We start from the raw sequence: 15,344 nt of genomic DNA on the forward strand, positions 1-15,344 counted from the left end.
CATGAGTGGACCTTACTCCTTAGCTAGCAAAGATTCCTGATTATTATTGTTTTCTGCATTAAGTGCCCAAATACATTGGCCTGCTTTGGGTACCATGCTCCATGATAGATGAGGCTGCCAATTTTTGCCTGGCCTCAGGCAGCAAAAAGCCTTGAACTGGCTCTGAGGATTATTGTTGCTGAAGGTTGACCGCAAGCTGGCCAGTTTGACCTCGCTGTATATGCAATTGTTTTAGCTGTTTTTAACATTTGTAAGTGTTTTATATGTGTTTTTGTTATATTGAAAATTGCTTTGGGATGCTTCATGGGAAGTGATTCATAGATGAAATAAATGTGTCTGAAAGTTCAAGTTTAGAAAAGGGAAGCTGCTAGAGTTTGCCCACTCTGGAAACAGCACTTTGGGGAGCAATTTTCTCCCCAGTCTTTTCCCATTTAACTTCTTAAAGCTTTAAGTAGCAGCTCTGCAATATATCACGAGGGCAAAAGATGGTCCCTAAATTGTGGGACCCCTTCTCCACAGAAGTGCATCTACCATCTTCATTGTACAACTTCTGATGACACACCTCTTTACACTTAACATGTTTTGTGGGCGCACCTTTTTCGGGTATGGGGAAGAATTTATATTGTTCTGCTTTGTTTGGAAAGGGTTTACACATTTTAGAATTGTAATGCTGTCATCTGTGTTTTTAACCCTATTTTCTCTTCCTGTATCTGACCCTGGGATCTTATGGAGAAGTGTGGATAAGAAATATTGTAGATCAACCATTGCTTAATGGTTGACATCAATTTGATTTTAATTAATTTTATAATGAATGTTTTTAGAATGTTGGATTATTTTGATTGTTGTTAGCCGCCCTGAGCCCAGCTTCGGCTGGGGAGGGCGGGATATAAATAAAATTTATTATTATTATTATTAATAAACCGATAAAGAACATTCCCACGCAGCTCCTAATTTTGTGCTCCTGAGCTATAGGCTTTTCCGGCATTCTTCCCTTGATGTCACCTCCTCACTTCAACTCTCAGTCTCGCTCATCGCTCAGGAAAGCCCGTAAAGAGACATCTGGAAAACGATTTATATTTGTCCTTACATTTCTGCTCCTGGCTTGCAAAACAGCAATGTGGAAATCTGCAAATGGAACCCCTAGCTAAGTCCATTTTACTTTCCTGTTGCAAGCAACTTGTTTACATTCTGCTGCAAGTCAACTTCATTTAAAAGACGTAGTCTGGCTGGAACCTAATTGCGGAGTACTGTGTACCACACTCACCTGGGCATTTTTCTTCTTCTTCCTTTTAACCTTTTGCAGTTTCGCCACAAAAGTGACAACCAAGTGAACAACCGGCAGGCTCAAGTACTCATTGATGGCAAGTAAGAAGCACTCCTTTATAATTTTCCGCATGCAATATCTCTTAAGGAAATTACTAGGCATTTGTCAAAATGCAGAATCCTGACATTGAAGTATTAAAACAGGGATGGGGAGTCCCACATGCCTTCCAGTCTCTTCTGCCCTCAGCTGCAGCTTCTTTTCCCAGGCATGTAAAGGTAAAGGTACCCCTGACCATTAGGTCCAGTTGTGACTGACTCTGGGGTTGTGTGCTCATCTCTCTCTATAGGCTGAGGGAGCCGGTGTTTGTCCACAGACAGCTTCTGGGTCATGTGGCCAGCATGACTAAGCCGCTTCTGGTGAACCAGAGCAGCGCACGGAAACGCCGTTTACCTTCCCACTGGAGCGGTACCTATTTATCTACTTGCACTTGATGTGCTTTCGAACCGAACAACAGGAGTTCACCCCATTGCGGGGATTCAAACTGCCAACCTTCCGATCGGCAAGCCCTAGGCTCTGTGGTTGGCACGTACCAACCTGTTATAAGAAAAACTGCTGCTTTTCCCTTACGGGGTATTCCCAGAGCCCGTATAGAGTCCTTAAGTGGGTTCCCTGTTGGTAGGAGAAAGTAACAGAGGCCAACCAGAGTATATTGAGAAGCAAATCGGCTAGTAAGCCTGATCTTTATTCAAGGAACTATTGTGGCAGGGTCCCCACGTACCACACACAGGAGGGAGGAGTACCCCCGAACAATGGTGCACAAGCCCTTATATAGACTTTTGAAATTGCCTACCCTGTAGCCCAAGACCACCACCCCAAAACATCATACATGCATCACAGAGGGAGGTGGTCTACAGCAAAAATCCTGCCTGCCAGGATACCTGATAATGGACACTGATTACATTACCAGGGCAGTCCGGCCATTCTATTGTGATGGTAAATACTTTAGTTCCTGAATGCAGGTCACAGGCTCATCCTATTCATACACAAATACGTCCTTCGGATGGGGAGGGCCAGAGATAAATAAAAATTAAATTAAATTAATTAATTTTTTAAAAAACAAGATTTTATTATTATTATTAAGACAGGATTTGCAAGCAAAAAGACAGTGGGAAGGCTTTTCTCGTTTGCCTCCCTTACTGCAGAGGAATATTTGATGTCATTGGGAGAGTCACAATGGCTCCAGGATTGCTCTCCCATAGTAGTTCAGACACATGGTTCATATATTTATATGTGTGTGCATTTATGCATATTTATTCTATATTTGAGACCTTAAAATTCTTATAGCAAACCCATCCTTTAGGGCTGGAGGAAGGGCCATAGCTTAATGGTAGAGTATCTGTGCTCATGCAAGAGGTTCCAGGTTCAGCCCCCATCTTCTCCAGGTGGGACTGGGAGAGATCTTCTACCTGAAGCCCTGGAAAGATGCTCCCAGTTAGCGACAAACAATTGATAGGGTAGATGGACCAATGGCCTGACTCAGTATAAAGCAGCTTCCTATGTTACTATTGTTGCCCGGCTGGAATGTGCCCTTGAACTCTGATCAGTAAGTTCAAGTAGCCGCCCAAGTGGCTGGGGAAACTTAGCCAGATGGGCGGGGTATAAATAATAAATTATTATTATTATTATTATTAGATAAATAGGTACTTCTGCAGCGCGAAGGGAAACGGCGTTTCCGTGTGCTCTGGCTTCCGTCACGGTGTCCCATTGTGCCAGAAGCAGTTTAGTCCTGCTGGCCACATGACCCGGAAAGCTGTCTGTGGAAAAATGATGGATCCCTCAGCCTGAAAGCGAGATGAGCGCCACAAGCCAATAGTTGCCTTTGACACCATCCAAGTGTTCTTTACCTTTACCTTTTACCTACCACTTAGACCTTTTAAAGTATTAAAGTGCTTTTAAATAAAATAAAGAAAAGCATGTGCTTTTTTCACCTGCATATGTAGTATTGTACATTTGTAGCTGGTATTCAGGCATTTAGTCCCCACCTGTGCATGCCAGGTGGGTGAGAAGGAGCCAGCCAGACACATACCGTTACACTCTTCCCTCTGTGTAATGGGTTGGATCAGGAGAGTTGTCTCATTCAATCTAACCCTGAGAAAGAGGATTGCCACCTGAGTGTAGAGATTTGGGAAGCATCAGTCAGAACTCTTTAGCGATGGAATGGAGGATAGGAATTAGCAGACTGAAACCAAATGTAGTCTTGGGATTGTTGTACAGGTTGACTGTGTTTGGAAAGCCCCTGGAAAGAAGGGCCATAGGCCAGTTTACTACAGTTGTACCTTGGAAGCCGAACAGAATCCGTTCCGGGAGTTCGTTCGACTTCCAAAACGTTCGACTTCCAGGGCACAGCTTCTGATTGGCTGCAGGAGCTTTCTGCAGCCAATCAGAAGCCATGGAATATTTGGCTTCCAAAAATAGTTCGCAAACCAGAACACTCACTCCTGGGTTTGCAGCGTTCGGGAGCCTAAACATTTGACTGGTGTTTGTCAACCAAGGTACGACTGTACACCCATGGCAAAATTGGATGATGGTCTGTAGTGATAGAATTCTGGATTATACCAGTTCAAAATGCAGGTGCTTACAAACATGAATAAGAATTAGGACATCACTGCGGAGGATATCCGAAAACTTTTTCCCTGATGTGCTAGCTTTCTACATGCATGGAGCTTTTGCTATATGGTAGCATTCTAATATGGGACTCTGCACCAGTGATACATTGACATCACTTCCAGCCTTGCAGCTTTCAACTAACGGCACATTCTCACAATTCAGCTGAATGTAGGAATACAACATTGAGTGTTGAAATCATGAGCGATATACGTACACATGTTAATCAGCCTAAAGAATATTAACACCAAATGTGTGGGTAAATGACAAACAGAGGGGTGGCCAAAGTTTCCCTTTCAGAACTCTACTCAAGAACGCCTTGGCAATTGGTGCCCCAGTAAATATCATCATGTTTTTATTAGTGACACATGCAAGTCGCACATGGAGCAATAATGAGAAGCAGTCCGTTCGTAACTTTTTAATGTTGTCATAGCTGCAATTATATCTTATGCCTCATACAAGTGAAATTTGAAGTAAATAGGATGCATGCTGGGGAGATCATTATGAACAATTTTCTTTCTTGTACTTTTCCTTTCTTCTTTTGGAACAGAAAATATCTCCCTGCAAGTTGACAAATGACATTATGCACAACTTTTTTTTAATGAGCAATGGGCAACTTTCTTAGTCTGAGAAATCTGTGAACGCCAAGTGGCTCGACCCACTTTTATTCTGTGGTGAGCTATGAGGAATATTTCCTATTCAGCTTAGCCATGGCATAGTCTGGCTGGTTCTGTACATCCACAGTAGGAAGTGTTTGCATTTTATATTCCGGTTTATAACTACCCGAAGGAGTCTCAAAGCGGCTAACATTCTCCTTTCCCTTCCTCCCCCACAACAAACACTCTGTGAGGTGAGTGGGGCTGAGAGACTTCAGAGAAGTGTGACTGGCCCAAGGTCACCCAGCAGCTGCATGTGGAGGAGCGGGGAAGCGAACCCAATTCACCAGATTACGAGTCTACCGCTCTTCACCACTATACCACACTGGCTCCCAGGTGTGGGGTATCCTTGGCTCTCTGTGTTGTTGAACTACAACTCCCATCATCCCTGGCCATGCTTGCTGTGGCTGATGGGAGTTGTAGTTCATCAACCTGTGGCGGACCAAAGATTCCCCACACCTGATCTACAGGCGTGTAAATTTCTGTGCATTTGTAAGGTGCTAATGGGTCTCCTTTGCAGTGTGTTGACTGGTAGATGGTGACACCAAACCTTCTGCACATCTTTTTCTGCAACTAACATAGAAGTGAGGAATGTTGATCCCAGCTTTGAATATGACAGAGATGATCTTTCTTTAAACTGAACTCTAAGCTTCTATTTTAGGTTGTTTTGAATAGCATGTTTAGCAATAAACATCATTTTCTGAGATTTCATTTGTTTGAAATGGGATTTAAGATTGTAAATATAGCATTAACATACTGCAGCTGTAACAAACACAGATTCTTTTTTAAAAGAAGAATCTGTTAATGGCTGTGATGACCCACTGTCCATCATTGTGCAATATCTAATATGCTTTTTGGCATAGAGTTTTTCAAAGCCGTCAGAGTACGGGTGAATTAAGGCACGGCTTTTTTAAGGTGTACACTTCATTTTATGTTGATTGTACACTTAAATATGTCATGTGTGAATGTGAAATCCCTGATTTCATATATGTATGCTAATAAATGCAGCCATGACAGGCTACAGTCCCCTGTCAACTATAAAGTCAGCTGCAATTCTGCAATTCCTGCCATGAAACGTGAAAAGTTTTCAGATTACACAAGCCAAAAAGAAAGAAAGAAAGAAAAAAGGAATGTATTGGAGCTTTCCTGGGTATAGAAAATGGCCCTGTTTTCTTGGTCACTTTTGGCACAGCAAGGTAAATGGCAAGGAGAATTAACTCACTGGCATTTTTTCAGACATTCATTTTCTTTTATTTATGTATTACGACACTACCCTCTCAATCATATTCTCAAGATGGTTTGCAAAATGGATAAAACAATTAACATTATTATTAAAAAAATAAGTTAAAAGCCACAAAATTATAAAAGCAACAAGAAGCAGACATAACAATCTTGTTCTATTAGACCAGGGGCTGGATGCGGCCCAATCGCCTTCTCAGCCCAGCCCATGGACAGTCCAGGAATTGGCGTGTTTTTACATGAGTAGAATGTGTCCTTTTATTTAAAATGCATCTCTGGGTTATTTGTGGGGCATAGGAATTCATTCATTCATTCATTTTCCCCCCAAAATATAGTCCAGCCTACCACATGGTCTGAGGGACGGTGGACCGGCCCACAGCTGAAAAAGGTTGCTGACCCCTGTATTAGACTATTATGTTGCTGTGCTCCCTGTCTATCTGTTGCCATAACATTAGACCACAGTTTCCTGCTATATCTGAACTGGGAAACCATGGTTTAGTATCTTACCACAAACCCGTATATCAATCAAACCAGGATGTGATTTTCGTTTCATATTCTGGGTTGTAGTCAGCACTTTATTAGGCAGAGATCTTTATACCCCCTTTAAACATCTTTACTGAAAGTTCAAAAAGTGCACAACTATATGTGCACTAAGGGACGCGGGTGGCGCTGTGGGTTAAACCACAGAGCCTATGACTTGCCGATTGGAAGGTCGGCGGTTCGAATCCCTGTGACGGGGTGAGCTCCTGTTGCTTGGTCCCAGCTCCTGCCAACCTAGCAGTTCAAAAGCACGCCAGTGCAAGTAAATAAATAGGTATTGCTCCAGCGGGAAGGTAAATGGCATTTCCGTGCGCTGCTCTGGTTCGCCAGATGCGGCTTGGTCAGGGGTCCCTTTACCTTTACCTATATGTGCACTAAACATGGTGAGACGTAAATAAAAGAGAGAAAAAGAGAAACAGAACCCATGTAGAAGGGAAAATAAAGGGGGGGGGGAGGAAAACCAAAAACTGTATATTTTACAAGGTTGTTATTGTACTTTACCAGATCTTAACCTATTACAGTATTTGTAAGAATGGATTCCAAATATCATTGAATTTGTCCATGGCAAGTCTGCATTTATTTGCAAGTTGTTTATATGTTGTGAGTTTGTATAAGTCTTCAATCCAATTGTGAAAGGGAGACACATTTTCATTTTTCCAATTCATCAGGATCAGTCTTTTTGCTGTTGTAAAGGCATGGAGAGTCCACTCATATTGTCCTTTTGTAAGGTTGCATGTGCTGGGTATATAATTCAAGAGGATACTTTGCTCTGTAAATATAAGGTTGTTCTGTACAGTTCTGTTGATAGTTTCAGTTACCTTCTGCCAAACATCTTTCCATATAGGCAGAGATCATCACTCTATTGTAATAGGATGAAATATTCTTATTATAGCATCGTTGGCAGGTAATAGTAAGACTAATAAATAAACAACCTCAAAGTATTCATGGCCTAGAAAACAAGCTCCACCAGATTATCAAGATGTGTTTTCAAGAATTCAGGACTTCAAAAACACTAGCACAGAACAATATTACTCCCTACGGAAGGGAATTCTCTGACCAGGCCTGGTACCAATACACAAGGCTACATTAGTTTAGCCTTCAGAGGTCCCAAGTGAGCCTTTTATCCAATCACCCTGGGCTAGAGAAGGTCAAGAGAGAGCATACTGTTTGAGTCTCTAAAAAACAACAACCCTATTGCAGTACACCAACATCATGTTGAGTGTTATTGCAAAACAAACTCAAAGGAGAGCAGGAGTCTTACCCAAGAGGGATGATTTAGTGTACTTCCAAACATCACTGGAACTTTTATTTATTTTTTTATGCACTTAGTATGCATCCTATGTTTTTGGCATGTGTGGAGGTGTGATTATTGATGTTTTGAGCTGATTCTTCCATACATTTGCTTTCCCTCCTAGAAGCAGAAAGAAACTTATCACCAAACGAATGAATGAATTGATTTATTATGGTAACAGACCAGAGATGTTATCACCAAATTCTACTCCATAGGCTGTATTCGGAGAGCCCAGTTTCTTGTATCCAAGCATAAGATGAAAACCTTTTCCTTGATCTCAGAAACCATCGTGCAAAATTTGGTTGCAATAAGTATCCAAAGAAGTGTCAAAATGCAATTAGAAAACAAAGAACTTTCTACAATCTATAGTATATTTAAAGTGCATATACACCATACATTTAAAGCACAGTTCCTCAGGAAGCCTGGGAATTGTAGTCTACTCACAGAGCTACAGTTCCAACGCCCTTCACAAATTACTGTTTCCAGGATTTGTTTGGGGAGCAGAGATGTGCTTTAAATGTGCTTTGAAAGTATGTTGTGTGCACAGCCACAGTCAGTACTGGAGGCCTATTTGCTTAAAACGGTTTGCTTCATGTTGCACACACAGCTGTTTAGATGCCAGGAACTAGGCTGTGTGTCTGCTACCACTAATACAGTTTTCTGCACCGAGCGAGATAAAATGCAGAAGAGAATAGGCATGGAAGAATAGGGGCATTCTGGCTCTAGATGAAAATGCTGCAGCTGAAAACTTTCCGGGACAGCATGTACTTGGATTGAAATTAAAGCGAAAGTCATCCGATGTATAAGCCAAATGACCAAGCCAAATGATGGTGTAGGGCATTTCTCATGGTTCTATAAATATGTAAGCTGCTTTTCTATAGAACAAGTGGATTAAAAAAACTAACTAAAAATAAATGACCCTGATCACCTTGTTGTAGAGTAACCCACATCATGAAATTTACTGTAGTCGCTTAAACCTAGACAGCATCTTAAAAAGCAGAGACATCACCTTGCCAACTAAGGTCCGTATAGTTAAAGCTATGGTTTCCCAGTAGTGATGTATGAAAGTGAGAGCTGGAATATAAAGAAGGCTGATCGCCGAAGAATTGATGCTTTTGAATTATGGTGCTGGAGGAGACTCTCGAGAGTCCCATGGACTGCAAGAAGATCAAACCTATCCATTCTGAAGGAAATCAGCCCTGAGTGCTCATTGGAAGGACAGATCCTGAAGCTGAGGCTCCAATACTTTGGCCACCTCATGAGAAGAGAAGACTCCTTGGAAAAGACCCTTATGTTGGGAAAGATGGAGGCACAAGGAGAAGGGGACGACAGAGGACGAGATGGTTGGATAGTGTTCTCGAAGCTACCAGCATGAGTTTGACCAAACTACAGGAGGCAGTGGAAGACAGGAGTGCCTGGCATGCTCTGGTCCATGTGGTCACGAAGAGTCGGACACAACTAAACGACTAAACAACAACAACGAGCAATACAGTAGTACCCTCTGGTTACGTAAACTTTGGGATGCAAAAGTTGCAAACCCGGAAGTAGTTTACTGGGTTTTGCCACACATGCATGCGCAGAACTGGTCCTCATGTTGCGGAAACTTCAGGATCCGACCGGAGCTCCGGAACGGATCCCGTCCGCAACCGGAGGTACCACTGTATACAAGTGCCAAGATGCATGCTATTTAACGCTGTATCATCTTAATTAAAAATTAAATTTGATAGGCTGATGATATAAGATGGCTTAGTTTTTTTTAAAAAAAAGTGTCCGAGGCACCAATTGTTCACGTAGTACTTTTGTATCCTGCCTTTCCCCCATTGCAGGAACATGGGAAGCTCCCTAATACCAAGTCAGACACTGGTGGACCTAGCTTAATATTGCACCTGTCCAGGTTTTCAGACAGGGGTCTTTTACAGCCTTAGCTGGAGATGTTGGGGGTTGAAACTGGAACCTTTTGCATTCAGAGCATCTGCCCAGTCAGTAAGTGTCAGGCTTCAAGGAATCAGCTTGCTCCCCGCCCCCGCCCCCCCCAGCAGTAGATAAGCATAACAAAGCAAAAGGAGTCTCTTACCAATTAGAAATGTTAATGATCACAGCAAGAGAACAAAGAATCCTTTCCTCAGAATGAAGGTGCTCCCAGTTAAGGGTTCCACCCACTTCCTTCTTGGTCACCCCCCCCCCGTCACTTCTGCATCTTTCAACCTGATCTCTCTACCACTGGGCTTTCTGTTCTGCCACCTTATCTGCTCTCCTTGACCTTGGGCTGAGCGGATGGACGTTTTCCAGCAAAAGGGAGTCTGTTAACCCCCTCTCTTCCAGTTTTTCTTCTCCTAGCTGCTCCCCATCTAGTATTTCCCAGCTTCTGCCTTCTGAACTATGCCCCTCTGCAAACCACTGTTCCAAATCTATACTGTCCTGCTCCTGGGAAGATTCAGCATCCTGATCAGGAGTAGGGGGAGGCTCCCACCATTCCTCCTCAGAGCACACCTCCTCAGCACGGTCTCTGACAGTAAGCGACTGCCCTCAAGGGCAAAGCTCATGGGCTCCCAGGTTGCCTTGCAGACCCAGACTAGCTGAGCTTAGCAAAACGATTTTGCCACCTGCCCTCCGACAATGCTGTTTGGGCCAACCTTTCTGTGCCAATCTACAGCTTTGGAGAGGTCTCTCAGAAGCGTTGACGGGATCCCATTATAGTTTTGTAGATTGCACTTAAGGCTGTGTGCCTTTTGCTTTCTCAAAAGTTGTGGTGTTATGGCCATGAGAAGAAAGGGGCACAAGCAAAACGGGCCAAACCAACGACTCCTCCTTGCTAATCTCACTGCAGCCAATTTTATCTCTTTCTATGGTGTCCCAGTTCTGCCATAACTTTACTATTCAAACTTTCCCTCTACTAAACTTCTAGGCCTGTGTAGCTGTTTTATAAATAGCTTCCTTGCAATACCAGAACAATGTGCCCACTTGCCTCATCATAAATATTTATCCCCTGGCTTATTTTTATCCTTCATTCCCATCTGAAGTAATAAAACATTTCTTATATCATAAAACAATTTTATGTCCTTTTCTTTTCCAATTTCTATTTGAGTACCCCAGCGGCAGTCCCCCCTCTGTCCAGTAGCCAGACCTCAGATCAAGGAAAACACATGACAACCTATTTGAGATTAAAATGGCCACAACTTCATTAAATTTCAAATGAAGGGAACCTTGGCTTAGGCATTCGGTATATATCCCTCTTGGCACCTAGCTGGGAGTCTGAGGCAATACAGGGTCAATCAGGGATATGGGGACACTGCAAAACATAGAGGGAAGCTCTATGGCCCACTGCCAAGCACTCCCCTCAGGACCCCTCTAATGGGAAACCCTGATATCTCTACCGCAGAAAGGAGTGAATCACTTCAACACCCCTTCTTTGATTGTTGGACTAAAGGATTCTGCCCAAGGTCTAAAACCGCCAAAGTTTTGACAATTGCTAGGGGGAAGGCAAAACCTGAAGGGCAGGGAAAATTCCTTCCCGGCTGTGAAAAATAGCAACCATCATCTGACTGTAGCAATGCCCATGAACCTGGAAAGGAAAAGGTCAGCCTGGAAGAAAAGATACATCTTCTTCTTCTCTGGCAATCACTCGTAGGCGAGTAAGATTGTCTTCCATAAACACAGTTTTAACAGTGAGTCCGTAAGTGGCTGTGGAAGCCAATTCTGGATCCACATGTCCTTCCACAGTGGGGACATAGGTTTCCAGGCGGGAGTTGATCATGGTGAGGGTTTGCCAAGCGTGCCTTCCTCTTAGCATGTTTCTCCCTTTCATCCTGAGTTTGAGCATCTTCAAAGCCCATGAGACCTTTGGTGAAGGCTGTTCTCCAACTGGAGCGCTCTCAGGCCGGTGTTTCCCAGTTGTCGGCGTTTATACTACATTTTTTTAGATTTGCCTCGAGACAGTCTTTAAACCTCTTTTGTTGACGACCAGCATTACACTTTCTATTTTTAAGTTCGGAATAGAGTAGTTGCTTTGGAAGATGATGATCAGGTATCCGCCCAACATGACCAGTCCAACAAAATTGATGTTGAAGAACCATCACTTCAACACTCGTGATCTTTGCTTCTTCAAAGTACACTGGCATTAGTTCGCCTGTCTTCCCAAGTGATGTACACCATTTTTTAGAGACACCATTGATGGAATCTTTTGAGGAGTTGGAGATGATACAATTAGAGGGAGGGCTGGGTGGGTGATGCTCTGGGGCCAACTGCGCCACTGGCATCAGTGCAGGCCCCTTTTTATCCTTTAGGAGCGGACCGGAGTGAAGACTGCACATTCCTGGTCCTCTCCTCTTGCCCCACCCTCCAGGCCTCTGCGGATTGGCTGATTTGAACAAGGGGGTTTGCCAGGGAACCCAAAACAACTTTGCAGTGACCAATGGGGGTGGGCAGAGCCAACTGCCAGTGGAGTGGCATGGCTGCTGGAGGGCAATGGGGCAGCATGCCAGGCCTTAAACCTTGCCCACCGCCAGACCTGGTGAGCAGTTATTTCCCCCCATTATTTAATTTCTCTACTAATTAATCTAGAATCAGCGGAGGCTGGTCCATTAAGGCAAATAGGCTGCTGCCCACCTCCCATCCTCGGCCTGCCCTCTTTCTTGCAACCAGTCAGGGAGCGGCTCTGAATATTCATTGGCTGTGGCTCTACCAGTGTAGTGTAGTGGTTAAGAGCAGTAGACTCGTAATCTGGGGAACTGGGTTCGCTTCCCCGCTCCTCCACATGCAGCTGCTGGGTGACCTTGGGCTAGTCATACTTCTTCGAAGTCTCTCAGCCCCGCTCACCTCACAGAGTGTTTGTTGTGGGGGAGGAAGGGAAAGGAGAATGTTAGCCGCTTTGAGACTCCTTGGAGTAGTGATAAAGCAGGATATCAAATCCAAACTCTTCTTTTACTCTTCAGCTTCACCAGCCCCAATGAACACAGCCACCAATGTTGATTAGATACTGCTTCTTATTCATAAAGGATTACGTTTCAGTAAGGAATTTTGAGAGACCCCCTCCCACAACACATAAATGTTAAAAATGTATAATGCGTATTCTCCTTCACTGTAGATTGCAGAATGAAAAATGGATGAATGTGAGAGCTGGAGACATCATTAAATTGGAAAATGACCAGTTTGTGGTGGTAAGTGCCTATAACTTTACTCCTTTAGAATATGTATCGCAGAGAACGATATCTTGTCCTAAACATGGTTAGGAAATAGGATGCAGGTCACCCCTCTTTCTTGCCTAAAATGCCTCTCCTTGGGTTAGCTTTAATTCCGCCTGCATGGGTGATGAGCAGGGTGTGCAAAACAGCTTCTACCCTGATTTCAAACTATTCTTCTAAAGGTGAACATGGTTCATTGATGATTGACACTGTATCATAATTAATTAGCGGAATATCAGCTCTGGATAAATTGGTGGAAAGCATTGTTAGAAATAAAATGATCATATATAAGTGTTCTAGGGTGTGGTTTTTTTTGGGGGGGAGAGGGGTGTCCTCTAGTTGTTGTTGGACTCCAACTCCCATCGCTGCTGGTCACTATAGCCTGTTAAGGGATGATGGGAGTTGCAGTTCAAAAACATCACCACCACACTGCCCTTGATAGAGAAGAATGAGTCTTGCTGATGAAGGAACAGCATGGCTCCTGGGATGGTCAGTCTGATTTCATTGAGCTTTAAGAGTTCTTTGTGAGTTTTATCAAGCATGTGGATAGGCCTTATCTGAGCAGGTATTATTTACTTGAACTTTCAGGAAGCTTTATATTCCTTCACCAAAAGCTCATGAGAAAGCTTAGCAGTCGCAGAAGAAATAGATGGTTCCTTATTACTGAATGGCTAAAGAACATGACAATTCACCAGCTTTTCCTGTGAATTTCACCTTATCGAACGCAGTGCAATATATACATTTCTGGAAGCAATTTCCCCTATCAAAATGCATTTTTGTATGTTATCTTCACTAATATATGCATCTGGTGCACCTGGCCTGCTAATATATGCATTTTTGTACACGCCTTTGGGTTGGAGAACTTCATTGAAGAGAAGTGTGAAGGACAGCTGTGCTTTGGAGCATATATTTATTCAAAAACTACAGATTAGGTGGTTTTTCACAGAAATGCAAACAAAATCCAGTTTCTCCCCTGTCTTTACCTGCAACCCATTCCCTACGTCCTAATCATAGGTGTTTGCTAACATTACAAAGATGATAGGAATATGCAAATAAAATACGGTTGTACAGTTACTTTAACAGTGCTGAAAATATTCCTTCCCTTTATAGGCTGATCTGTTACTCCTTTCTAGCAGTGAACCACATGGACTGTGTTACATCGAGACCGCAGAGCTTGATGGGTATGAATGTTTTCAATCTATTTTGCCTTTAACCTAGTAAAGTGCTGGTCCCTCCGGCAGTAATTATAAAAACAATAATAATTTATTATTTATACCCCACCCATCTGGCTGGGTTTCCCCAGCCACTCTGGGCAGCTCCCAATAAAATATTAAAAATACGATAAAACATCAGACATTAAAAACTTCCCTAAACAGGACTGCCTTCAGATGTCTTCTAAAAGTCAGATAGTTGTTTATTTCTTTGACATCTGATGCATAGCTGTCAACTTTTCCCCTTTTTAAAGGGAAATCCTATTCGGAATAAGGGAATTTCCCCTTAAAAAAGGGTAACATTGACAGCTATGATCTGATGGGAGGGTGTTCCACAGGGCATGCGCCACTACCAAGAAGGCCCTCTGCCTGGTTCCCTGTAACTTCTCTTCTCGTAGGGAGGGAACTGCCAGAAGCCCCTCGAAGCTGGACCTCAGTGTCTCGGCTGAACGATGGGGGTGGAGATGCTCCTTCAGGTATACTGGGCCAAGGCCATTGAGGGCTTTAAAGGTCAGCACCAACACTTTGAATTGTGCTTAGAAACATACTGGGAGCCAATGTAGGTCTTTCAGGACCGTGTTATGTGGTCTAGGTGGCCACTCCCAGCCACCAGTCTAGCTGCCGCATTCTGGATTAATTGCAGTTTCCAGGTCACCTTCAAGGGTAGCCCCACATAGAGCGCATTGCAGTAGTCCAAGCGGGAGATAACTAGAGCATGCACCACTCTGGCAAGACAGTCTGCAGGCCCGTTGATTTTTCTTGCTAAAGAGCAAGGAAGTGACCGGAGGACCCTGTTGTCTGAATGCACTCTGTGCCTAGAAATCTGAACCACAAATGCTTTCAAATGTTAAAAAACATGGCAACACGGACTAAACATGTACTTACTGTTTAAGACAGACATTTGATATTTGGCTCTAAAGAGTTCTTTCAAGGGCCTCTCAGGGGTGGGGGGATAACTATTTCAAATTCCCTGTTTCACAGTTTGGTTGCTGCTACTGTAAAATGATATTAATTTCCCCCTGAAGTGCAAAAAGATATAAAAATATCCTCAGCATGAACATCTGCGTTTGGTGTGAACTCCTTTCAGATGGCAGTGGTTTTGCCCTGTTATACTTAGTAACCTGTGTGTGGGATGTCTAGATGCAGCCTGACTAAATCATATTTGTTGTTTTCTTTCTTCAGAGCCTCAAAACAAATAATTGCTATGCAGATGTTCAACCTTTACAATGCCAGCTTTTTAATCAAAACAAAACCAAAGCTCTTTCGTTGCCATGCAATTCCAGTTAGTTCGGTGGGAAG

At 43.3% G+C, this 15,344-nt stretch overlaps 1 protein-coding gene across 1 annotated transcript in view; it reads left to right on the forward strand.

Moving 5' to 3' along the window:
• Positions 1-15,344, forward strand: part of ATP8B4 (ATPase phospholipid transporting 8B4 (putative)) — a 115,314-nt gene that overhangs the window by 23,301 nt on the left and 76,669 nt on the right. Inside the window, exons 7-9 of the mRNA XM_081888420.1 lie at positions 1,304-1,365; positions 12,738-12,810; positions 13,945-14,015. Of these exons, the coding sequence (XP_081744546.1) occupies positions 1,304-1,365; positions 12,738-12,810; positions 13,945-14,015 (206 nt within the window). The remainder of the gene's footprint in view (positions 1-1,303; positions 1,366-12,737; positions 12,811-13,944; positions 14,016-15,344) is intronic.

Source organism: Podarcis melisellensis, assembly GCF_964234715.1.
Source record: "Podarcis melisellensis genome assembly, chromosome: 14".
In the NCBI taxonomy this organism is placed as follows: domain Eukaryota; kingdom Metazoa; phylum Chordata; class Lepidosauria; order Squamata; family Lacertidae; genus Podarcis; species Podarcis melisellensis.